This window comes from Sciurus vulgaris (genome assembly GCF_902686455.1).
Source record: "Sciurus vulgaris genome assembly, chromosome: 3".
NCBI lineage: Eukaryota > Metazoa > Chordata > Mammalia > Rodentia > Sciuridae > Sciurus > Sciurus vulgaris.
In genome coordinates, this window is record NC_136463.1 from 58,125,378 (window position 1) to 58,152,431 (window position 27,054).

Below are 27,054 nucleotides of genomic sequence, written 5' to 3' on the forward strand. Positions count from 1 at the left end.
TCCAGGTAGGAAACAATTCTTTAAATGGGGTTTTCTACATAAGATGAGATCTGATTTAGAAGGTGGAACTTATCCCTTCTAGAGAAAAGATCAGTTGGGTTTCACAGTTGTTCCTGTGCTTGTATTCAGTCTGTGTACACCTGTTCTCTCGCATGTCTAACCCGATTTACTTCTTACTTGTAATGTACCTTACCATGTGGTTTATAATTGGCAGTTACTTAGCCATTTCTAGGCAGGCATTGTATTACCTTTCAGAACTCCTATTGGCAGGTATAAAAAGATGTAAAACTGAGACAAAACTATATACTGCCTACACCAAGCTATTTCTTTCTTCCTCCCTTTAAGGTGCTAACACTTGCACCTTGTACCTACTCAGTAGACACAGCACAGCCAAACTCAGCTCTGAAAGGTAATAGTGCCTGCAAGAAGTGAGCAGAGGTGGTCTTGGCAATTGTGGATCTTTAGCTCTGCTCTGAGCAGATTGCAGGTGTAACTGTTTGCTAACTGTACTGAAGGCGTGTCCTTAAGAAGAAAGTGTTCAAATTAAAAAAAAAAGCTGCTGCCCAGTAGACTGTGTGGCCTTTTCCTTTGAATTTTAGGGTTCTGACCTGCTTCAGAGTCACATTTCTGGTGTTGCTACTTTCAAATAGAGCTCTTATTCTTGCTTCAATATGGAGAAAGCTCAATAGGGTCAATGAGATCTGGGAGTGTGCAGCTGAAAGCCTGTGTCTCAGGGTTGCTTTGTTTTTTAAAATGATAATTGGCCCTTGTTGCATGCAATCATCGACTTCAGTAATAAAGCACATTTCAATTTTTAAATATATTTATTCAGTAATTATAAAACAAATATTAAAAATGATAAACCACACTAAATTCATCCAAAAATGCTTCTTTATAAATTAGTGCTGTTTGTTTTACAATATGGGTTTGAGCCTTCAGTTTTGTTAACTTCAGTTGTGAATGTGTTCCTGGTGTCAGAAGTTTACATGATTTCGGATATCATTGATTTGCTTCACCATTTCCCTTATGTGTTCACCCCTGTAAAATCATAAAGCCAATCACTTTTGGAGAAGAATAAGTCATTAGAACAGAATCTTAAGAACTGAAACTAGTAATGCTGAATTATCTAAGAACTTTTTTGCTTAAATTAACAACTTAAGGTTTCAGATGGATAGCAGGTATTTACTCATTTAAGGCAGCAAACTGGTTCAACTACTGGAATTTATTTTTTGTGGCAAGGTACTGGGGATATGCTACTCGACTGCTCTACGACTGAGCTATATATATCCTCCACCCCCAGGAAATATTTTTTAACATAGTCTCTGGGAAATACTTTGACCACACAACAAAAATCACATTATAGAAAAGCCATCATTTTCCACCCTCCCACCATACTCATTTTTTAATGAGTAATTACTGATCCTAGTAATTACTGATGTGCAGAAACTAAAACTTGGGAGTCTTTACCTAGGCAGACAGAAGAGAGGTTGATTTAGGCACACTTCAAAGAAAAAAACTATTTTCACAATAATAGCTGATTTGTAAGTATTTACTTACTCCTCCTTCAAAATGGACTGGATGCACTTCCGCTGGTAGGCACTGAGGGTGATGCTCGGTTTTTGAGGACTTGGCACCTTTTCCATCTTTCGCTGTTGATAGTCTTTCTTCATAGTAACCTTAAGTAGTCAAACAGAATGTAGATATTTTGGTATGCTTTGCCACATGTTTTCACATATGTTTTAATCTGTTCTTATTACATTTTATGAAATTATTTTCTATAGAACAATGCTTAAAAAAAAAAAAAAAAAAAAAAAAGACTGAATTTAGCCGCCTTGCATCCATTCCTACCTGTTTGATGGCATTGCCCAAATGTCGAAGTTGATCCGGTATCAGCTGTAATTCTTTCTTCATGTCTCTCTCACTATCAGAGAGAACTGGGAGCTGAGAGTGAAAACTGTGAAGTACTTTTTTCATCCTTTAGATAAGGTAAGCAAACATCTCAGCTTAAGATTTCTGCTAATCAGGAGAAATATAATCATAATAAAGCTTGTAATTCATGACTCTGATATCTGGGAAGGAGGTCTCCACAGGATAGATTAGGAGAAAATGTCATGTCTTTCCTAACATATACTTTATAGAGAATAGGGGATCCATTCAGTTCTCTAGGTATGTGAGCACCTAAGTATGAAGTCTGTTTTCTTCATAACACTATTAGTACTGAATATTACACCCACTGACCTGTTCATGATATCTTCTTGTTTCTCCTTGGCTTCCTCATATTTGTCAGCTAAGCGCTCAGCCATTTCCCGTAGACTCTTCCTATGGCATAAGGAACAAGACTCTTGGGTTTGTTTCCCTTGGCTGTTGAAGCCAGCTGATGTGCACAGCATCTTGAGGTGAGATCAGTCCCCTACCCTTATTGTTTTTTTCTCCCTAGTTTTGACACTTACCTCTCCTCTCGACAATAATTGAGATCTTCCAGCTGTTTCTTTTTTTGGTCACACAATAATTTAACCCTTCAAGAAGAAAAATAAAAAGTTTAGCCAGAAGCCAGATCTGGGCTATTAATACAGCACCAGCTACCAGCCAGGATTAATGGTTGTGAACACAGGACATCCTACCTCCGTTGAATCTCCTCCTTTGCCAGGTCCTGCTTAAGAATGTACTGTTCTCTGAACACCTGGGTGGCTCTGCTGATGAGCTGAAGACATTCCTCAGGAGGAGGTGCTAAATCCTTTTCGGATGATCTTAAAACAAGTTTTTATCATATTTGTCAGACTTGAGTCATAGCTGCTTTTTTCCTTTTTAGCATTTATTTTTTATTTTAAAACAGGGTCTTGCTAATAAGTAGCTGAGGCTGGCCTCAAACTTGTGCTCCTCCTGCCTTAGCTTCCCAAGTCACTGGGATTACAGGCATGTACCACCATGCCCAGCTTCCTTTTCAGCGCTTTATCACTCTCAGGTGTCACTTCTCTCCCTCTACTCACTAGCTGATGAGATATGCCCTGTGTCTCTTCTAACTCCACCACAATAAAGCAGATATGAAAAAGCTGAGGACAGAAAGGATGAATAGTAATTTTGCAGAGAAGAGAACCCATTCTTTTTTTTCTTTTTTTTTTTTTTTGAGAACCCATTCTTAAAATCTACATGCCCAAGATCACATACTTGAGAAATGCTGGATTGGCAACACTACGTTGCAAAATGCTTCTTATATGCTTTTCAAAGGAGTCTGGGGTCTCAGCCAGAATACGGAGAGGAGACTCTGTCACTTCAACATCATCTCGGGTACACAGCAGGGGAGGAGAAGCTGGATGGACAGTACTTCTACAAAACAGATAAATCAACATCTACCAATGGAGTTTATTTACTCTATTAAATGAAAGCAAAAACCACATTTATTCAGAACTTTGAGAACATAAACAAAAAGTTGTTACTCAGAAGCACAAGAACATACGTTTTCTGCCTTGAAGAGACCACCTTGGGAAGCTGTCCCCTTATGCTGCCACTTGTGAAAACATTTTGGATTCTTACCATGTCAAATTTTTTGAAATTTTGAAGGCAGCACAAAAATATGAATTCATCACAGATCCTTTCTGAAAAGAACCTGCTTTATAAGCTAGAGCCACAAACAAGTCACTCCTTTCTTAGGTATAGACTTATCAACAATAGTTTTAAGGTAACTACTATATGCCATATTTGGTTGTAGAGAACTTGATTCCTAAAAATTACATCAACTCAACCATAAATATTTGCAAAGGCAAATTCAGAAAGTACTTGAAAGACTATAAACTTTGGCAGCATGGTAAGTAGCTTACTTTGAAAGTAGCAATTCAAATTTGTTAAACAGTAACATAGATACTCTGATTTGAAGGTATCCAGATAATTGAGTTTTTCCACCATTTGGGATTCATATCTTTATTCTCAAACTAGTATGATTAGGTTTTATTTTACTAAGGGTAGTGTGGACTTTTGAGAAATATGCTGAGGCAAAGAGCAAATATTTTCCCAGTGATTTTATTTTGTTAAGCCTTGCTAGTTTTCAGTCTCAGTAGAAGCAACACAAAATTTATATTTGAATCTTTTTTTTCCCCATCCAAGTAGTATTAGTATTAATTTTTAAAAACCATGGAAGACCTTTTAAAGATAGTAAATGAATGCCTGTATTTTCCACATAAATCAGTATATAGAAGCACATGGTCCACACTGACACCAAAAGACTAGGGGGTCCAGCGTTTGACATGCAGAACCAAATTTTGGTTTTGATACTCCTATTCCTGCATTTATAAAATTCAGAATGACCTTCCAAGGCTGTTGGAAAAGGAAAATGGTGATTATAGCTTAATATCTGAGTTTCTTAAAAGGAACAAGGACTGTGAGTTTGGCTTTATATCATCTTTCTTCTAGAGTTTACAAACACTCCCTGATGTTCCTCTGAGGCTAGCAGAGAGGAAGAAATTAAGAGTGTGAATAATTGGACTTTGGAATCAGTCAGACCTGAATCCTAGATGTCTTTTACTTGTGACTTCTGCATTTGCTTAAACTCTCACGCTTCTGTTTCCTTCTCTGTAAGATGGGGAAACAGTGTTCTCTTTGAAGGTTGATCTGATAATTGCAGGAGGTAATGCAGGAACATGGCTTACCTTCTGAGTCTGGCACGTATAGCTTGATAATCATTAAATCTAATTGAAATTAATAATGGAGTTCAATATAAATTTTAGTATTTTTTCCCCCATACTTTAAGGAAAAGCTCTCACTTTTCAGCTATTTGATGGAGATACTACAAACCATGCCTAAAAATGAAAACTTCCAGACATAGCAGGGACAATGGTCATCTCCTTTTTAACCCTCAAGCTAGAAACCAAAACAAACTAATAAATTTAGTTTGGCAAACTCCTGTAATCCCAGTGACTTGGGAGGCTGAGGCAGGAGGATTGCAAATTCAAGGCCAGCCTCAGCAACTCAGTGAGGCCCTAAGCAACTTACTAAGATCTTGTCTCAAAAATTAAAAAAGGGCTGGGGATGAGGCTTAGTGGTAAAAAGTATCTCTGGATTCAATTCCTAGTGCCAAAAATAAAAAACCATGTCTGTGTAGGTTTGAATTAGATACTATGTAGAGAATATAAAATAGGACATACAGTAAAGGCCTTGTGAGGCACTCGTAGGTACTGGTGATGCAGATCATTATGGGCCCAAGAATATCAGGAACTATCCAGAATCCCCGAATTGGAGCTGGCTGCCTGGAGGAAAAAAAGTTACAGTTAAGTTACAAAGCAACAGATGTGACAATGATACCAAGAACAAAGATGTAACCAGTCTGTGGCCTTTTCAGGCCTGGGCTGACAGTTACCTGGGATATGCTATCAGATGTGGAAACCTGTAATAAACCTCTGATTGGTTTGAACCAAGATGCCATTTGTCAGTCTAGAGGCCACTTACCAAATCACTCAGGAACTACAGGCTCATGGGGCTTATAATTATCTTGGTGATCACAGTCCACTCAAGTTCACTCTATGCATCTTCTCAACTCACATGTAAACACCAGCTATATATGTCTCATCTAGTGCCTAACAGATTCAGCTTTCAGAAACTTCAGTAAACTTTAGAATGTATCTCATTCAATGAAGCCCAACATCTGTCTTAGGACTTCATTTAGTGTGCCTAGCATACATCTCCAGTTTCCTTCCTACTTCACCTGAAGAAACTGCAAACTGTGGCTCTCGAATGAGAACTGCCCTCCCTGCCAACACATTCCACAACTACCCTCCCCCCATGAAATCCCATAGCACATTTTTGTCCCTGAACAGTGACTCCACCTCCTCTCACATCTGAAAATTGCTCCCTTTAACCAATTCTGCTTTAGAATAGTAGTCTGTAGACAGTAGTAAACAACACTTATTTCCCTTCCTCTGTTTGAAAAGGAGGGAATCTGGGAAGTTCTAGAATTTTACTACCAGTGTGAAGCACACACTGAGAGTGTACATATATATTATGTAACCAGCACCCAGGACAAAAATCAGAACGCTGCAGCAGCCTCAGTCCTGTGGTTCTTTGTATTGCTAAGTCTAGGCTCCACTGCTCACCAGTATCTTGCTGTGCTTATCTGATGTTGCTTGCTGTTTTCTCTTAGAAACAGTTCCTCACTGGTATCCTTGACATCCTTCCCTCCAGGTTCTCCCTCAGTGTCTCTGGTAGCTCTTGTTGCCTTCCGGGGCTGGGCTTCTGTCTCTACTCAACTGCTCATACTTTAAGCTCACTTCTCTTCTCAGCTCTCCTCTACTTGTCCCAGGCCCTTTACTGTGTAACCTTACAGTGGAGCCAGAATCATCACTCCAATGCTGACAATTCCCATGTCCCTAGAGTCCTATCCAAGATCTCTCCAATCTTCAGACCTATACATCTAACTGCTAGTAGGCTTCCTCCACTTGGATTTCCTATAGAGAACATAAAACTCCAGTCTACATTAATTCATCTCTTATCTTCCCAAATCCACTCATTATGTCCCCATTTGTCTAAAAGATATCACATCTTCCCTTTATCCTAAGAAGAAACCATGGAGTCATTCTAGGCGCCTCCTTTTTTCCTATTCATCAAATATTCACTGAGTATCTACAAGGCACTCTGTTACACACTGAGTAGACAGAAAAAAGATCAACAGTATATACTAAGAATAAAAAACTGCATTCTTGAAACACAGATTGCAGTAATTAAAGAAAGTAATGTCTGATTGCAGACATTAAAGAAACACAAAATACAAGTTATAATAATATATGATAAAATATATAAAATATAAAATAACATGATAAAAAGAACAGGAACACCCTAAATTAGATTGAGGAATCAAGAGAGTCCTCTCTGAAGAAATGACTGGGATCAGAAAGAAGAGTAGGAGTCAGGTGTGGTGGTACAACCTTTAGTCCCAGGAACTTGGGAGGCTGAAGTGAGAGGCTCTCTTGAGCCTAGGCATTTGAGGCCAGTCCTATGATATAGCAAGATCCTGTCTCAAAAACAAGATTTAAGAGTTAATCAAGAGGACGGTAAGCTGGGATCAGGACTGGAACAGAGGAAATAACATGTGGAATGACTCCAAAGCAGGAGAAAGGTTTTGATGAACTTCTGATGAACATGGTACTCTTGGGGTTAAGTACCATATATCCGTATGTACTTGAATTACTGAAATAAACTACTACTATCTTTGTATATGTGGGAGAGTTGCACCTTACCTGCATGGCAATGGCTTTGTACAAAGGATATGTTCTACAAAGCATTTCTGTTCTGTAGCAAGTTCTTGTAAACTATCCTTATCTTCTTCATCTATAAAGGAAAGCATTATATAAATTAACTGATGCGTAGACAAGGCTCCAAATTAAATTGCAACTAAGTACTACTCAAACCATTGCTTCCCAAGGGTTATGCCCTTCAGACAGAAATATCCTTACCTCAGGGGTCTAGATTTCTGCTTTAGAAAGGAAAGTAAGGTTTTCCTTGATCAGGTTTTAAATGTAGAAATGTTTCACTGAGAATAATCTCAAATAATTCCCTTCTACTGTCTTCCTTATCAACACTGATTTTTTTTTTTCTTTTTAATAATAATACTTTTGGGCCACCAAACTCTCCCATTCTGAAGTGTACAATTCAGTGGGTTTTAGTGTATTAACAAAACTGGATAGCCATCACCACAAATAGCTTATAATATTTTCATTTCTCAAAAAGAAACCCCCAGGCCTATTAACGGTCACTCTCCAGCTTCTACCAACCTTCTCAGAGCAAGGCAACACTCATCTACTTTCTGCTTCTGGATTGGCCTATACTGGATTTTTCATATAAATGGAATCATAAAATATGTAGCTTAACTGACTTCTTTCACTTAGCATGTTTTCAAGGTTCACCAATATTGAAACATGTTATTAGTACTTCATTCCTTCTTATGTTTGAATAATATTTCATATTATGGACAGATTGCCCCTTTTTTAATAATCTATTCATAAGTTGATGCATACTTATTTGGTTTTTGAACAACTATGAATAATGTTGCTATGACCACTTGTATGTAAGTATTTGTATGGACAGTTTTCATTTCTCTTGAGTATATACACAGAGGAACTGTTAGATATATTGTAATTATGTTTAATCTTTTACAGAACTGCCAAGCTGTTTTTCAACCACTATACCACTTTACATTCTAGTAAGCAATCTATGAGGGTCCACAGCCTCATCAATACTTGTAATTGTCCATTTCTTTCCTTTTGGCCATCTCAGTAGATACTAAATGATATTTCACTTTGGTTTTGTAATATTTCATTTCTATAATGACTAAGGATGTTGAAAAAAAATTTTGTGTTATTTATGTATCAATGATGGAACAATGTCTATGCAAATCTTCTGCCCTCCCCACCCTCCTTCATCCTTTTGTGGTTCTGGAGATGGAACCTGGGACCTCATGCACACTAAACAATCTACCACTGAGCTACACGCCCAGCTCTACTTTGCCCATTATTAGGTTGGGCAATTTATTTTATTATTATTGAATTCTAAGAGTTTTTTGTTCTAAATATAAGTTCATTACCAGATACAAGATTTACAAATATTTTTTCCCATTCTGTGGATTTTCACTTTTGTGACAGTGTCCTTTAAGAATAAAAGTTTTTAATTTTGAAGATAACCAAGTTATCTATTTTTTACTCTCACTTATTGTGCTTTTGATAATATACCTAAGAAACTAAGTCACATTGACAAAGATTCATGCCTCTTCTAAAAATTTTATAGTTTTAAGTCTTTCATTTGGATCTGATCCAATTTGAGTTCATTTCCGTAACTGGTGTAAAACAGGAGTCCAAGGTCATTTTTTTTTTGTATATAGGTACTCATTTGTGCCAGGATCACTTGTTGAAAAGATTATTCTTCCTCCACTGAATTATTTTGGCACCACTGATGAAACCAAATGACTGTACATAAGGTTTAGTCCTACACTCCCAATTTCTATTTCATTGATCTGTATTTGTATCCTTATGCCAACATCACTTTGTTTTCATTACTATGGTTCTGTGTGAAGTTTTGAAATTGCAAAGTGTGGGTTCTCCCTCTTTTTGTTTTTCAAGACTGTTTTGCATATTCTATATGAAATTTCCACATGAATTTTAGGGTAATCTTGTCAATGTCTGCAAAGAAGTCAATTTCAACTTTGATAAGGACTGCACTGAATCATTAGATCAACTTAGGGAGTACTGCCATTTAACATTAAATTCTCTGATCCATGAATATGGGATGTTTTCCATTCATTTACGTTTTATTTTCTTTCATTGTTTGGAAGTAGGGAGAGTATATCCTGCGTCAGGCACAGTGATGCACACCTGTAATCCAGCGGCTTGGGAGGCTGAAGCAAGAGGATCAAAAGCTCGAAGCCAGCCTCAGCAACTTAGTAAGGCCCTAAGCAAGTTAACAAGACCCTATCTCAAAATAAAAAATGAAAAGGGCTGGGGATGTAAAAATCCCTGGGTTCATTCCTCAGCACCAAAAAGGAGGGGGAAAAAGTGTATTATTCACTTCTTTTGTTAAATTCACATTTTATTCATTTTGATTCCAGTATAAATGGGAATGTTTTCTAGTTTTTGTATTGTTCATTGATAGTGCACAGAAATGAAACTGCTATTTATATATTGATCTTGCATCCTATAAACTTGAACATATTTACTAGTTCAAGTAATTTTTTGGCAGGTTCCCTAGGATTTTCTATATAAAAGGTCATGTCATCTAAGAAGAGAGTTTAACTTCTTTCCAGTCTGGATATCTTTTATTTCCTTTTCTTGGCTAACTTCCTAAGACCCCCATTACAATGCTCAAGTAGCATGAAGAGATAGCTTTGGTTCCTTAAGGGGAAAGAGAACGTGTACAATTAAGTTGGACACTGACTTGAGGTGATTACCTAGCAAAGTCTTGAAGTACATTTAGGCTGGTGGTTTCTTCTTGCTGACTATAGTATAATACAAGGAAAGATAAAATCAAAGGAAAAACTATTAACAAAAATGAACAAGGACCAGATGACCTGAGAAATTCTCAGTCTATCTGGATGGCAAAAGATGATAAAGAGAGTCAGTCAGAAAAACATGCTATAGAGAAAAGGCCATGAACGTGGCTATACTAATTTCTGTTTTAATTATTTCCTTTCTTCTATTACATTTGCTGTTATTCTGTTCTTCTTTTTCTAGGGCTTTGAGCTGTAATGTTATGTCATTTCGTTGTTGACTTTTCATTCTTTTCTGGAATGCGCTCCATGTAATGAATTTTCCTCTTAGTACTGCTTTCATAGTGTCCCAGAGATTTTGATATGTTGTATCATCATTCTCATTGACCTCTAAGAATTTTTTTTATCTCCTCCCTGATGTTTTCTGTTATCCATGTTTCATTCAATAGCATATTATTTAGTCTCCAAGTGTTGGAGTAATTTGTTTTTTGTCATTGATTTCTACTCTCAGTCCATTACGATCTGACAGAACACAAGGCAGTATCTCTTATTTTTTTGCATTTACTAAGGGCTGCTTTGCTGCATAACATATGGTGTACTTTCGAGAAGGTTCCACGTGCTGCTGAGAAGAAAGTGAATCCACTCGTTGATGGATGGAATATTCTATATATGTCTATTAAGTCTAGGTTATTGATTGTGTTATTGAGTTCTATGGTTTCTTTGGTTGGTTTTTGTTTGGAAGATCTATCTAGTGGTGACAGCGGTGCATTAAGGTCACCCAGAATTATTGTGTTGTGGTCTATTTGATTCCTGAAATTGAGAAGGATTTGTTTGATGTACAGGGATGCACCATTGTTTGGGACATAAATATTTACTATCGTTATGTCTTCCTGATTTATGGTTCCCTTAAGCAGTATGAAATGTCCTTCTTTATCCCTACTGATTAACTTTATCCTAATTTCATTAAAGTCAGAATATTTAGTGACACAGAATAAAGAGATTTTAAGTGTGACTTATTTAGCCCTCCCAACAGAAATCCAAAAGTAGAGTTAGGATTATCTAGGAAGGACCTGTGGTGGATAAACTACTTACCTACTGAAATGAATCTATGATATACACAGGAAACCCAAAAGTTTCTCGAAAATTTTATAACAGCTGGAACAGTGTTGGTTTGGACTAAAAAGGTCAGAAAGATGATGAGAGAAGGCTGTTCTACCCTAAAATTCTACATGTAAGAAACAAGTTGATGAAAATACGTGACTAAAAACAAATGCTACCATCTCTAAAAAATTCAGGACAAGTCAACTTGAGAATTATTCCCAGGCCTTCAAATCTATGCGTATTGAATCTGGAAATTGCTTGGTCCTGTAACAATTTCATTTTCTCCACTTTTGAACTGAAATGTCTATAAATGGTATCCTATGCCTGTCCTGCCACTGTGTTCTGGGAACTAGTATCTTGTTTTGTTTCATAGGTCCATAAACAGAAAAAATTCACCCATATTTGATTTAAATGATGAGATATGGGATATTTTCGAGCTCATGAGATTTGGATGAGATGTTGAACTAGTGTTGCTGCTATATGGTTTGAGATTTTTGAGAATATTAAGATAAGGTGGATGTATTTTGCATTTGGGTCAGACGTGAATTTTGCAGGGGTGGGGATAGACAAGGAGTGGACTACAGTAGGCAGAATAATGGATTCTCAAAGATGCCCACACCCCAATCACTAGAAACTGAAAATGTTAGCCTACATAGTAAAGGGGAATTAAGGTCACAAACAATTCATTAAAAGTGCTCATCAGATGACTAAATTAGGAAAATGATCCTGGATTATCTGGGTGGACCCAATGTTATCACAAGTTTCTTTGAAAGTGAAAGAATCAGAAAAGGTTGGAGTGATACGATGTAATAACTCAACCCATCCCACTAATGCTGGCTCTGAAGATGGAGGATATATTGCTCATATGAAGATAGAAGAAGGGGGCTACTAACCAAGGAATATGGTATAATCTAGAAAAGGGTAGGAAATAGATTTTCTACTAAGCTCCAAGGAAAATTGTTCTGCCAGTTTGAGCCCTGTAAAACTGATGCAGAACTTCTTACCTATACAACTGTAATAAACTTGGGGTGTGTTAAATCAATAAGTTTGTGTGAGTTATTACAAAAGCAATAGAAAGCTATATAGAAAGCATTTATTCTGTCTTCATTAAGCATGGTGTCAACTCTGGGTTCTTCAGAGATGCTCTTTATCAGTCTAAATTCCTTTCTATTACTAGTTTGTGGACTTTTTTTTAACATGAAAGTTGTTGGATTTTCTTAAATGCTTTTTCTGTGTCTATAGAGATGATGATATGGTTTTTGACCCTTATTCTATTCATACGTACATTAAATGATTTTCAGATGTTAAACTAACTTTGCTTTCAAGGATAAATCCCTTTTGGTTGGGGCGCATAATCCTTTTTTTCATGTTGCTGGATTTTGGTTTGCTAGTATTTTGCTGACGATTTTTTGCATCTACATTTGCATCTACAAAAGATACCTGTCTATAGTTTGTTCCTTGGATGTATTTGTTTGGTTTTAGTTACAAATGTCATACTGACCTCACAGAACGAGTTAAGAAGTGTTCCCTTCTCATCTACTTTTCTGGAGAAGCTTTCAAAGAATTCTTTAAATTTGAAGCCAACTGGTCCTGGGCTTTCTTTTTGGGTAGTGTTTTTTGTTTCTTAATTTCTCCCCTCATCAATTTCTTTACTTGACAGATAGATTCAATTTTTTTATTTTGTCTCAAGTCAGTTTTGGTCATTTCTTTTTTTACTGACATGTGTCCATTCCACCTAGGTTATCTAACTGGCATACAGTTTTTTATAGTAGCCCCTCCCCTTTATTTCTCTTTGATTTCTATAAGGTTGGAAGTAATATTCCCTCTTTTGTACCCGATTGTTATGATTTTGAGTTTTCTCTGTTCTAGTTTTTTGTACTCTAACTAAAGGTCTTTTTTTTTTTTTTTTTTTTTGGATATTGGGGATTGAACCCAGGGGTGCTTAACCCTTGAGTCATATCCCCAGCCCTTTTTATTTTTTGAGACAGGGTCTCACTAAGTTGTGCAGGGCCTCGCTAAATTGCTGAGGCTGACTTTAAACTTGTGATCCTCCTGCCTCAGCTTCCAGAGATGCCAGGTTTACAGGCATGTGTTACCATGCCCAGCAAAGTTTGTCAATTTCTCTGGAACTTTCCAGAGAACAAATTTTTTTAACCAATTTCATCTATTGTTTTCTTATACCAAACCACTTGTTTGACAGAATATCTGAATCCTACTGAAAAACACAGAAAGTTGGTAAACTCACCTGATCCAAGAAACTTATGGAGTTTATGAATCCAGGTTAACCCAACACTGTGTACACCAGCTTCATGAGTACAGTGATATCTTGATGGACACTTGGGGTCTGTAAATAGACTCATTAATGACATAAAGGTAGCCATTAGAAAACTGAAATAATTTACCCTAGTATTCTACATTTGTTGATGGAAGTCTATATGAATTTCATTTCATACTGTGGCACTATGTCAAGGGGTTTTGAAATTTAACTTTATATATATATATTTTTTTTTTTTTTTTTTTTTTTGGGGGGGGTTGTGGATGAACCTTTATTTTTATTTATTTATTACCATGTGGTGCTGAGAATTGAACCCAGTGCCTCACACATGCCAGGCAAGTGCTCTATCACTGAGCCACAACCATAGCCCCTAAAATTTTTATATTTAATTTTCAAATATATTTTAAGTAAAAATTATAATAAAATCCAAATGTTATTTTTTTAGAAAATAACAAAATGAAATTCACCAAAGCATGAACACTTGTCAGATAACTCATTTATGCTTTTGGTTTACTTATACATTTATTTCAAGTTCTTCAAGATAAAATGGTGATTAAGAATGGTAGCATAAGTAGAAAACTTATGCTTGCACACATCTACTTACATGAACTTGTTGAAGTAAGTGCTCTCCTACAGCACAGAGACTGAAAAGACTTCAGGATAACCACTCAGTGAATAGTAGTTCTGTCATATGTAGTAAGTTAGGCATCAAACAAGAAGCCAAGTTTTATGTATATTCATAATGTTGATTTATAGATAAGTCCAAAGTTTATTTTCAGTTTTGGATTCTTTTTGATAATTATTTATATTACACCAAGAAATGGGAGCAGTTGTTACATAATTTTTTTTTTTTTTGGCGGTGCTGGCGGTTGAACCCAGGGCCTTGTGCATGCAAGGCTAGCACTCTACCAACTGAGCTATATCCCCAGCCCTGTTACATAATTTTATAATTAACTGGCTTTGAAACAAAAATTTCTGAACTTCCTTCTGAGCCTACATATCAGTTAAGACAATCCTGAGGGCTGGGATTGTAGCTCAGTGGTAGAGCACTTGCCTAGAATGTGAGGCCCTGGGGTGGATCCTCAGCACCAGATAAGATAAATAAATAAAAAATAAAGGTATTGTATCCATCTACAACTAAAAATAAATACTGAAAAAAAGACAATCCTGAGACTAAAAGATGAGCTCCTGAATATGTTATCATTTATAGCTATTTATCTCTATGGTTAAGAATTTTAAAATATTGAAATAAAACAAAATATACAAATAATGTACATAGTAAATTTGATAAGATGGCAACAATAATCCATAAGCATCTAAATTAAAATTTCCTATTAATAGCTTTACTTCCTTAATGTTGAATTTACAGTAATGTTACATTATTTTTGTTTTATATACTGGAGTTCTGCGTAACACTTTTTTTTCTCTTTCCACATTTTTTTTTATTGGTGCATTATAGTTTGTACATAAGGATGGGATTTGTTGTTACATATTTGTACATGCACACACTCTAACAATGTTATATGGCCAGTATCATTCCCCTGCATCCTACCATTGACCATGAAATCTACTTTTTATAGGGGTAGGAAAAAGTCACTATTACACATCTGAGTGAATCCAGTTTGAAGACCACTATCTTAAAACTTGAGAAATTTGTTTGATATTCACTAGACAGAAAGTATACTATGTAGTAAATAAAAGGTAAAAAAGAACCCAGTTAACTTTGTTAAAGACTGGAACCACAAAACAAATTATATGGTAACAGCCAGTGACTGTTTTAGTATAAATAAAATGGAATAAAAGAGCTAAATTTAGTGAATAACTTACCTCTGTGAAGTTTAATTGGACATGAAAAGTCAGAATCAAAGGGATCATCCTCTCCAGATGCCAGTTTTAGGGCAAGTTCCAGTTCAACACATTCAAACACATATAGAGAAGGAATGAAGTCAGCCCTGGAATCCCAGGACTTTTCTGACTGTAAAGAAGTATTATAATTTTGAAACTGCATGTTCATTTGAAAATACACACAATTAAAAACAGGAGGAAAAAGCTAGGTCAAACAATGCTTTCAAATTCTTCTTAATTCCATCCCCTATCTTAACAGTGTGTTGTTGTTCTTGAGTGAAAGAAGTCTCCTCCTTTAGGAAGATTATGTTAATAAGTCTATAGAAAAGCCAGTTGAGTGATTGAAAGGTTCCTTTATTTGCTACCAGGGGCTACAATACAGAGGTCAGAAAAAGAAATAGGCAAACTGGTGGATCAACTTGGTGCAACCTAACTTCTAGCCATCTAGATTTTTAAGTGTGCTTCAGTTACTTGTGTTTAATTTCCAAAGTATCAGATATAAGCTAAAATTCTTCATTAAATATTCATATTGGACCAAGAACTATAGCTGATGTTAAAAATCTGAAACAGACCAATACTAGCCTGCACTTACTGTTTGGTCATCTTCTTCTTCCCCCTCTAGCACAACACAGTGATATAGCATTCCTGATTCAGTAGCAATCACTAAGATGTTGGGGACACAGGGTAAGCAAAGTATAGCACAAGCATCATAACCATAGTTATCTTCAGCTGCAGGATGCATGGGCAGTGGACCCAACAGCTTTCCAATATTCCCAGGGCTAAAGAAAGAATAAAAACATGTTTATGAAATTTTGACACAAGATAGCCATGCCCATGCCCTAAAGCCATTCTTTGACTTAGTCTTCCTCTAGGTATTAAACTCTCATTACCAATATAAAGTATTCCTAATGTCTCCACTTTTTCACTTTCCTTCCAACATTTTGGTGGTGGTTTTCAGCCACAGCTGATTTTGCCCTTGAGGGGGACACTGTTAATATCTGAAAGCATTCTGGGTTGTCACAACAGGGGTCTGTGTGTGTGAAACTAGTATCTAGTAGGTAGAAGCCAGAGATGGTGCTAGACATTCCTCCACAGGAAAGCCTGCCTCCCCCATCCCCCCAAAAAAGGACTATTCACTTTTTTCTTTTCCCTTGGTACTTGGAATTGAACCCAGGGGGCATTTTACCAGAGCTACATCTCCAGGCCTTTTTTTTTTTTCTTTTTCTTTTTTTTTTTTTTTGAGACTGGTACTTGCTAAGTTGTCCAGGCTAGGTCAAACTTGCTGTCCTGTTCAGCCTTCTAAGTAGTTGGAATTATTGCTGGGCACCACCCATATCCCACAACCAAGAATTATTCAGAACAAAATGCCAATAATGCAGAGGTTGAAAGGTTTTGCCCTGAATTTCCTATGGTTAACCTTTTCACTAGTCCATTGAAACTACTCTGGCAAAGATTATCCATATGATTCTCATCCTTTTGGATTCTCTAATCCAAAAGGCTTAATGTGATGTTCTGCTACATTAACTTTGGTTAACAAGTATTGCTGCTTGATATCTTAACACCCTCTAACAATTTCTTCTTGTTTTTTTGTTTTTGTTTTTGTTTTTGCAGGGCCTTGTGCATGCTAGGTAAGCTCTCTACCAAAAAGCTACATTCCTGGCCTTCTAATGTCCTTTTTTAATTTCTGTCTCTTAATATTGGTGTACTCCAGTGGTCTATTTTCAAAATACACATTTACATGGTAGCATATTATTTTAACTACCCCTGTATTCTAATGACTTCCACATCTTTTCTTCTGAGATGCAGCTTCTCTTCAGGGCTTTGGATGCATATGTTTTATTTAATTAGAGTCCTAGATGATACACCCAATGAACTGATGATTGAGTTGGGAAAGCAGACAATTAACCACAATTACTTCACCATGTAATAATTGTAACAAAAAAAGGATATATTGGGTACAACAGAATAACAAAAAGATACAAAGACATGAGGCAGGTTAAAAAAAAATATAAAAAATGGGAAGCAAATTATTTTGGGGGGTGGGGATTCCAAGCTGGGAAGCAGTTTATACAAAGTTCTGGAAGCACAAAAGACAAGGAACTAATAGGAAGGAACCTTAGCTTACTATGATAAGAAGCAAAGTACAAGGTCTAAAGCAACAGAAAAGTAGCTAGACAGATATCCAGAATTGGTTTATGAAGCAGAGAGTATGATTTAACATGCATGCCATGTTAAATTATTCAGAGTTTATCTCCTAGGTGAGTGTATCACCAGAGATGTAAGTCAGGAGTGACAGAGCTTCATTTTATAAACATCATCTGGTAGCACTGAGGAGGACAAAAAGGGTTCAAATTTGGATTAAAGGAAACTAAGAGAATATGATCTAGGCAGAAGGTGAACATCTGGAGCAGGAACAAAAGAATGGTGATATGGATGTACACATTTCAGAAACTTCTATAAAATCAATAAAACTTTGGGACAATTAGATGCAAGAGGATGTAGACGGCCATCAGTTTGGGACTAATACTACTAGGTAGATCATGATGGGGACAAATGAGGGCCAAACAGTAAGGAGAAGAAGGGTAAGGATGATGATGTCACCACAAAATCCTCCCAAAATGGGGTGGAGCTGTAACTCAGTGGTAGAGTGCTTGCCTAGCATGCATAAGACTGTGAGTTTAATCTCTAGCACTGCAAAAAAACAAAAACACCACAAAAACCCTCCCAAGTAAAACATGTGAAAGGTAGAGAACATTTCTGCCAAGGGAATGTACTACAGAGTAAATCTCCACCATTCTGCAACATCAAACTCTTTTGTCTTTCTAATCATTTGGTACTCCCTCTTCTCTTTCCTGGAATTACTTCAGCTTCCATTTCTGTCAATTAAATCCTCCAAGTTCAAGCTTTTGTATTACTATTTCCTAAAAGTAATAGGCCTAAAATAATAGGCCTTAGTATTTACTTCATTAGATGCTTGTAACAACCCGTGATGACCTAAGCACATTACACTGTACTACAGTTATTGGTTTAATTGAATGCCCTTTTGTTGACAAGGAATCATACAGCAGGGACCTTGCCTTCAAACTTGTATTTCCATCTTCTGCCACAAGGTGCACCCTGAATAAATATGTCAAGTTGACTGATAAATGGTCAGCCCTTGCCCATTTGCCTCTGGTTACAAACATTCCCCATATCTTATCCCATTTACTCTCTCAACCTGACAGATGATTTTCACATCCTCTCAATTGTCTATCAACATCCTGTGTTTTCTAAGCATTCATAGAATATTTTTACTTTATTAATTCAATGCTATCTCACATTTATAATAAGAAATCTTCCCCTGAAAATAGTTGCCTTTCCTGACCTCAGTATTTCTGTTAATGGCTCATTTCCTTATCCAAACAGTAACTAATACTTATTGATCATTCCTCTGTAGTATCTATTATGCTTCATTTCCGCCTTTAATCTACCACCACCATAGTTCAAATTCTTTTTTCCTAGAACACAAACTCAATTTTGCAACAGTTTCATTCTTTCCATGAATCTTTTGCTCTAGGCCAAGATGTCTAATCATTGACCCTTGAATGAAACATGTAACTTGTTTTCACACTCTACTTTATACTGCCCTTATGATGGAAATAGTTTTACTCTTCCTTGGTGCTTCATTTAATTCTGCATGAGACGAAGTCCCACATGACATCAGTCTTTCTCTATGAAAAATTTCTTAATTTCTCCAGTCAGAATGATCTCTCCTTGCTCTGGGTTCTTACTGTGTCCCAGTAATGTGGTATGGGTAATTACCTCTTCATGTATATGTATATCTTTTTCTCCATGAAAGGGAAAAAAAGACACCAGATTATATCTAATCATTTCCATAGTGCCTTGTTCATATAAGATAAACCACAATATCTTTTCAGTTAAATAGCCTTTTAAACACAAGCAAATTGTGTCCTATCTTAAACTACAGAGCTTATTCAAATAATGAGGAACTGAAAGGTCAAATGATCTGTACCAACTCTTTCTCCAAAATGTGCAAAGCAAGCATCTAAAAGCAGTTCACTTCCACAAACTCAGAAATGTGGATTCTCAGGTCTAATCATGACAATCAAGCTTGAGTTTTCATTTCATATGGGTTACCACCCCAACTTACCCATGTAACAGACTGACATATGTAAGGAAAGTCTCCCCATTCTCATATAAGATGTACAGTGGGTATGCCACTACTTCATCTTTGCCTTTTTGTCCAACTATATTCTTTGGAACTGCTGCCAATGGTCCAAAGTCAAATGCAACTGCTGTCTCACCTAGAGATGCGGTATATGCCCTTCTGCAAAGAAATTTGAAAGCCAACTTGTTGAAAACAAAAACAAAAAATCTCCACTAACAGGAGGTAGGTATGTATGGAATTTAGACTTAATGGAGTAAAAACACAAAAAATTATGATTATGAATAATGTCATTAACACTCGAAAATTTTCATAAAATTAAGTGAAAAAAGGTCATAAAATTATTTGGTGCTACTTTAATTTTAGATGGTTTAAATATAGATATACAAATAACAAAAACGTATTCATGCACACATGTACAAATACACATAAAAACATGGATAACTGTCTCCAAGAAGCAGGATTTATTAATTCCACAAATGCTTACTAACCACCTGCTCTGTGCCAGATACTGTTCTAGGTTCTGGGAATACACCAGCAAAATTAAAGGTCCTGCCATCTGGTGAGAGATGTATAATAAACAGGAAAGAAATAAACATAATATAAATTCAGAAAATGTTGTTATGAATGAAAATAAAGTAGGGCAAGAGGGATACTGATGGAGGTGCAACATTAGGCTAGGTAGTTGGGAAGGACTCTGATAGGTGATATTTGAGCAAAGATCTGAAGGATCTGTGGTTATCTGGAGAAGGAACAATTAAGGTGGAAGAAGAATAAATGCCAGAGGTCTTAGGTGGAAGGTGCTTGGTATCTGAGGAATGTCAAAGAGGACAAGGTGGCTGGAGCTCTGAAAGCTAGGGCACAGTGGGAGGAATGAAGCTGAAGAGGGAGTCAGGTGACAGGCTTACAAGTCTTGGTAGATTCTGGGAAATCAATGAGGTGTGGAGAGCAAGGAAGTGAAGTAACTGTATTAAAGCAAAAGCATCATTTTGGCAGCTATATTGAAGGTAGGCAATAGGAGATTACAAAAGATTTCCATTTTCTTCCTAATACTTTTCTCTGTTTTCCCCAATTTTCTACAATAGATACATTACCTGTATAATCAGGAAGGACAAAAATTATGCTGCTTTTATATTTTATAGTATAGTAGAATAAGTTATGCAAAGATTATAAATCTATAAAAAGTTAATAAATATGGTTAAAATAAAATCACAATTTCACAAAGTTTAGAGAATCAACATCATTGGAAGGTATTATAAGTAACATCTCTCCAAATCATAGAATAAAAGCAGAGTTAAACTAAAAAATCAAGATAAGGAATGGGAACAAACAGAGAAGTTAATTTAATGATACTCAAATGAATCCCAAGCCATTGAAACTTAATTGATGCTTAATAAATACTGTAATATATCTAATGACATTAGGTATCAATGAATGAATACTTAGTCTATGCAAGCCCCATGCCAAGTACTTTTCTATTATAAATATTAACTCATATTAATTATACAAATTCATGGGTTTCACGGTGACACTTCCCCACTTACACAATATTGTGCTTTCATTGTAGCCACCCTCCCTTTTTCCCTCAGTAACTCTCCCTTCTCTCTCTTTTTTTTTGGTACCAGTGTTTGAACTCAGGGGCACTCAACTACTGAGCCACATTTCCAGCTTTATTTTGTATTTTATTTAGAGACAGGGTCTTACTGAGTTGCTTACCACCTTGCCATTGCTGAGGCTGGCTTTAAACTCATAATCAGCCTCAGCCTCCCAAGTCGCTGGGATTACTGGTGTGCCCCATGATGCCAGCTCTCTTCTTTCTTACTTACCCTTTGCCTAATGGTTTCTCTTCTATATTAAGGACATCTTTTTTGTTTGTTTCCATATATGAGAGGAAACATGCAATACTTATATTTCTGTGTCTGGCTCATTTTGCTTAACACAATGACCTCAGTTCCAACTGTTTTTCTACAAATGACAGGATTTCTCCTCCTTTGTGGCAAAATAATATTTTATTGTGCATATATGTGCACATATCATATTTTCTTTACCCATTCATCTGCTGACAAGCACCTAGGCTGATTCCATAGCTTTGATATTGTGAATAGTGATGAATAAAGATAAGTATGTAGGTATCTCTTTCATATGCTGACTTTATTTCCTTCAGGTACATACCCAGGAGCTAAGCAATTCTTTATGCATCTCATTTTATTCTGTACAATAACCTAAAAAACAACCAGTAAAATTTTTTATACTCATGGAATATAGTCGTGAAAATGAGGCTTGAGGCAATTGGAATACTTGCCCAGAAGTCACAGCTGGTGAGGGTTGGTGGGTTGATACCAGGGCCAAATCTCTTGACAACATTGCATGTACTCTACTGCTTTTTATCTAGATCATGTGTCTCCCCAAAGAAAGTTGGTCAGCATGGAAGCATGTTGCAGAAGACAATGTCCTGATACAGGAACAGGATCAACCCCAGAGGCAGGTATTTGCCAATGTGGAGATGGATGCACTGGAATTTAAGCTAGTGCTATAAAACATTCAATCATGTAACTGAAATTTTCAGTTCTGAGACCATCAAAGAGAATTAAAAATGGTCTCAGGTTAGTAGCAACCCCTGGCTCCTAGCAGAAACAGTTGTAAATCTTTTTGGGAGGAACATATCCCCAATTTAGACTCTCAATATTCCCAAATATTAGGACCAAGTATATATAAGTTCACAGTGATAGGCAATAAGAAAAGCAACATGACTGCAATTGAGGAAAGAACAGATTACAGTATTTCCTCTACCCAACAAGGACTTCAGATACCGAAACTGTCAAATATACAGTAACTATATATAGAATGTTGAAGGAATAAAAGAATAACAAAAACAAAATAAAACTATTAGATATGACCATCACAGAGACATGGAATTTCAGAAATATTGCTATTGTGTGATCACAGAAAAATGATCAGGAGGCCAGAGGTTTGTGAGTTCAGTCACTCTGTAAGTAGTCATAGTAGAAAGGAACTTGATTCAGTAGTTGGTAAGAAAACATGAAAAGAAGCTAAGATCATGGAAGAATCAAAGAGTTTAAGTAGGTCTCCAGCTTACTCACTTTTCATAATTTTGTCATTATTTTATAATGTATTCTCATCAATTTGCAACAGGAAAATATGTTTCTGCACTCATTTTGGAAGTTTATTAAAAAGAAAACAATGTTACAATGACATTCAGATTGGCAACTTCTTTTCATTTTTTTGCTTTCTTCTGAGGTGCTGGGGATTCGAACCTGGGCCCATGCACACGCTCGGCAAGCGCTCTATAGGCCAAGCTAATCGCCCGCTTCCAGACAACTTTTGTTACCTATTTACATTGCCTACCTTTGATTACTTCTCACATTATCAAAAGCATGCAAAGTCACATCTGGAGAATCTTGAAATTTCTTAAAACTGCATTTATAATCTCAGTAAACAACTGAACAAACATTTCATGACACAAATAAAAACATACCCTTTATTGAGTATTAGACTCTCCTCTTCTGCTTCTGAAAGTATAATCACCTTAGTAGGCGTCTGTGGCTCACGTAGAGAATAAATTCTAACAATCAAAAGAGAAGAAAACAAGCACTTAAAATTCTTCATTTCTGCCAGGTGCCATAGTGCACACCTGTAATCCCAGCAGTTTGGGAAGCTGATGCGGGAGGACCTCAAGTTCAAAGCCAGCCTCAGCAATAAGCAACTCAGTGCGACCCTGTCTCTAAATAAAATAGGGCTGGGAATGTGGCTCATTGGTTGAGTGACCCTGAGGTCAAACCCCAGTACCCCCCGGCAAATTCATTTCCTAAAATTGTATTTTCCTCTCCACCAATCCGTTTTTACTTGAGAATTTTCCTACCAATTATTAAAACCCATAAATCCCAAGTTTTCAGTTTTCCAAATAGTTCAGTGAAATTGACAAAAGTGCATTAAAATGGGTTGGCAATCATGATCCAGAGCTCATATATCCTTTATATATTTTTTCATATATGTAAGGAATATATTTTTCTTATATGTGTGAAATACACGTATTTTCAAATATTCTAATTATTCCCCTATTACTTTTCTCAAAAGAATAGAACTCCAAAAACATAATATTTCAAGGTAACCATAAGTGGTATATTTTTTGCTTTAAGTTTTATGGGTGTTCTATATATAGAATGATGGGACATCATTGGTTAACCACTTCTTTGCCAAAGAACCCTGCTTCCTTTGTTCTTTATATGAGAGGGAAGTTTCCTTAGGATCTGAAGTAATGTTCTCTATTTGTATCAATATTTCTTCTTTTTTATTTTCAGTGCTGGTACCTTGAGTATGATGCTAAGCAAATGCTCCACCATGAGCTGTGTCCCCCTCTCCCTTACCAAAAAAAAAAAAAAAAAGTTTTTTCCTGGCAATGGGGATTGAACTCAGGGGTATCTACCACTAAGCTATATTCCCAGCCCTTTTCTTTTTTTGGGACAGGGTCTTTCTAAGTTGCCCAGGCTGGCCTCAAACTTGCAATTCTCCTGCCTTAGCCTCCCAAGTCAGTTAGATTATAAGTGTCCAGGCTGAGTCAAAATTCTTTAGAAGCCTATACCATTGTACTTCATGTTTTCCATCCTGAGCCTGCATCTGTACTCTTTGCTTAATCATCTCATTATTTCCCCCAAGCCTACTAGCTTCTCTTCAGTTATAATTATGTCTCTATTAGACACCTAAAGGAAACATATCTTACTCTTCTTTAAATCCCAAATGCCCAGCAAAGTGAATAACATTTAGCCTGCAATCTATATGTGTTTTGTTATATGAAGGCACCATATCATGTCATCCCTATTTTCTCAAAGGAAAAGTATAAAAGTAAAAAAAAAATTTTTCCCCCAAAATCATTTTAATGAAAGTAATTTAACCAGTGGGGTGGCACATGTCTGTAACTCCAGCAACTCAGGAGGATGAGGCAGGAGGATAGCAAGTTCAAGGTCAATCTCAGCAACTTAGTGAGACCCTATCTTGAAATAAAAATAAAAAAGCGCTAATCAGTGGTGCCCCTGGATTAAATTCCCCAGTACAAAAACCAACCAAATAAAAATAGGTAACATACTTCACAGCATATATGGCTATTGTTAAAGGGGAAACTATTTTTAAAAAGTCCCCATAAAGTCTGCACCAAATTGGTCACTTATCTTTTTCCACCAAGAATTTTTAAACTTGGTTTACTCCATTATCAATAAAATGTCATAAGTACTTAATACTTGTAATGACAAATTGATCTAAATGAATGCACATTTACTATGGTCTTCCTAGATTCCTACAAGCATCACTGACTTCAAAAGACACAGTAATACTAGACAGCAATACTTTGTTGGAGAACAATAGTTTCTCATGAGCAATGAGTGGGAATTTCCTTTTGTCCTCAAAGTTCTTTCTGTCCAAAGTTTAGGGAATGAGAACTACTAAATAACCCATATTTTAAAAAGAATCTTCAATATTTAGGGCCAACCAGGTAGGGTAGTCCCAGACACTCTGGAGGGTGAGGGAAGAGGATTCCAAGTTCAAGACTAACTGCAACAACTTAACAAGGTCCTCTGTTCTAAAAATAAAAAGGGATGGGGATGTGGTAAGCAAGACTAACTGCAACAATTTAACAAGGTCCTCTTTCTAAAAATAAAAAGGGATGGGTAAAGCATCCCTGGAGGGAGGGAGGGAGGGAGAGAGGAAGGGAGGGAGGAAGAAAAAAATATATATATAGGACCGGGTGTGGTGGTACAGGCCTGTAATCCTGGGAGGCTGAGGCAGGAGGATCATAAGTTCAAGGTCGGCCTCAGCAACTAAGCAAGGCCCTAAACAATTTAATGAGACCCTGACTTAAAAAATAAAAAGGGCTGGGGATGTGGTTCAGTGGTAAAGCACCCTTGGCTGGGTTCAATTCCCTAGTATCTAAAAAAGAAAAAGAAATGTGACCAGGTACCTCTTTCAGAGCTTAACATGAGGAAGTAAGGACTTGACCTATACTATCTCACTACCATTTGTTTTTCCAGCATATAAAAAGAAGATTAAGAGGAAAGGGTGTCTAAGAATCCTTGGGATTACAGAATGATGCTGTAATGGGGCAGTTTACCTTCCCCTCTTTCTTTACTCAACTCCAAAGCCAAATGGGTAAGCAGGGAAGACTCTTTGGAGAAGAACCAGGCAGATTTGGAGGTACCTGTAATAAGGGAGAATGGTACCTCTATTCCTACCTGAATGCAAGGTGTGTTGCAGAAATCTTTAAGCCACCAAGGAAATTCTTGGATGAATCTTGTCATACCCAAGGGTCTAAAAGTATGCATATACTTTAAGTATCTATTTATCTGGAAATTTCTTTTTTTTAAATATTTTTTAAATTGTTGATGAACCTTCATTTTTTATTTATTTATATGTGGTGCTGGGAATTGAACTCAGTGCTAGGCAAGTGCTTGACCACTGAGTCACAACCCCAACCCCTTATCTGGAAAGTTCTAAAGAAGATATGTTAGAATAGCCTAAGAAAGGACAATGGTATAGTGCATCCAGTTTTCTGCAGCTCTTGGAAGGCAGAGAAGAGAACTTGGCTCCATATGAAAGACCACAGCAAGTAAAAAGGCACAGGAGACATCATGTTTGCAAACACTCCATCTCCTCTCTCCATCTTTAGAGAGGGTTTAGGGCATGAATAGCTGACAGGAGTCAACGGGAGAAAGAGTTCCTCAGTAATGGAAGGAGCTAACACTTAAACACTGGGTCCCAAACACACACAAACACACACACACACACCATCTGTGCAGAGATTACCACATCAACAGAGGTAATAAGCAGCAGATATAATAGATTAAATCAAGATCAGAATACCTCCCCTTTCCTGACAGGCAAACAGTTAGGTAAGATCTCTGTCTCACCTATTCCCCTCTCTATCTGTACTCTGAAGAAGTTAAGAGTCAGAAGAAAGAGGAGGCAGCCTCAATCCCTACACTTCACTCTGTAGCACAAAGTGCTGGGATCGAAAGAAATTATGAAAAGAGGAGCACACAACCTATCCATTCGTTTCAGGTCCCTCAAGATATAAGTCTGACCTATAAAGGCCCAGGATGATGGTTTTGAAAACTGACTTGACAGCAGAGCTTTAAATGGGACATACTAAGTTTTAATAATTATAAGTAACCAGAAGGCTAAGGAATCTGTATAAAATGCTATTAAGGGGGTCAACCATTCAGCAGGGAAGCAAGATTTGGTAGAGCACAGATAAAAGCAGTGATTAGATAAAAATAATACCTCTGGTTAGTTGAGTGCTCCTGATAAACTTTTTACCAAAGGCACATCCAGAAAGTTAACTGAGTGGGGACAGAGCATTTAATCACAGAATATAAAGCTTGGAAAGGGCTTTAGAAATTATCAAATCTGCTCTTTTTACAAATTAGAAACTAAGCCCCTTTGCCCCCCAAAGAAGTTCAAGATCTCAGATGACAGATGACAGAAGTGACTGTGGAGGAAGGATTCAAATTTCTCATCTCTACTTATATTCTTTTTCCCCTATGCTACACTATCACCATAGGGTGACATAATGAAAAGTTTGGGGAACAGTACTAATAGGAGGGACTAGGAAAAGACATACTGGAGGCAGAAAGACTAGTTGAGAAGGAACAGCAAAAATTAAAGCATGTAACTTAGGGCAGGCAGTTTGGCAAATCTTATGAA

At 36.7% G+C, this 27,054-nt stretch overlaps 1 protein-coding gene across 3 annotated transcripts in view; it reads right to left on the minus strand.

Annotated features, from left to right (window-relative positions):
- Positions 1-805: 805 nt before the first annotated feature.
- Positions 806-27,054, minus strand: part of NUP88 (nucleoporin 88) — a 30,396-nt gene continuing 4,147 nt past the window's right edge. The window contains exons 4-17 of one of the 3 annotated variants that reach the window (XM_079132434.1): positions 22,841-22,927; positions 19,330-19,506; positions 15,772-15,958; positions 15,162-15,309; positions 13,305-13,403; positions 7,221-7,311; positions 5,136-5,237; positions 3,166-3,324; positions 2,622-2,747; positions 2,451-2,516; positions 2,239-2,319; positions 1,849-1,954; positions 1,558-1,676; positions 806-1,038 (exon numbers count right to left, since the gene is read on the minus strand). In XM_079132434.1, coding sequence (XP_078988560.1) covers positions 975-1,038; positions 1,558-1,676; positions 1,849-1,954; positions 2,239-2,319; positions 2,451-2,516; positions 2,622-2,747; positions 3,166-3,324; positions 5,136-5,237; positions 7,221-7,311; positions 13,305-13,403; positions 15,162-15,309; positions 15,772-15,958; positions 19,330-19,506; positions 22,841-22,927 — 1,612 coding nt within the window. In that variant the 3' untranslated portion in view covers positions 806-974. Of the gene's footprint in view, positions 1,039-1,557; positions 1,677-1,848; positions 1,976-2,238; positions 2,320-2,450; positions 2,517-2,621; positions 2,748-3,165; positions 3,325-5,135; positions 5,238-7,220; positions 7,312-13,304; positions 13,404-15,161; positions 15,310-15,771; positions 15,959-19,329; positions 19,507-22,840; positions 22,928-27,054 lie in introns of those variants that run through there. The other 2 variants (XM_079132433.1, XR_013762656.1) reach the window with 2 other exon arrangements.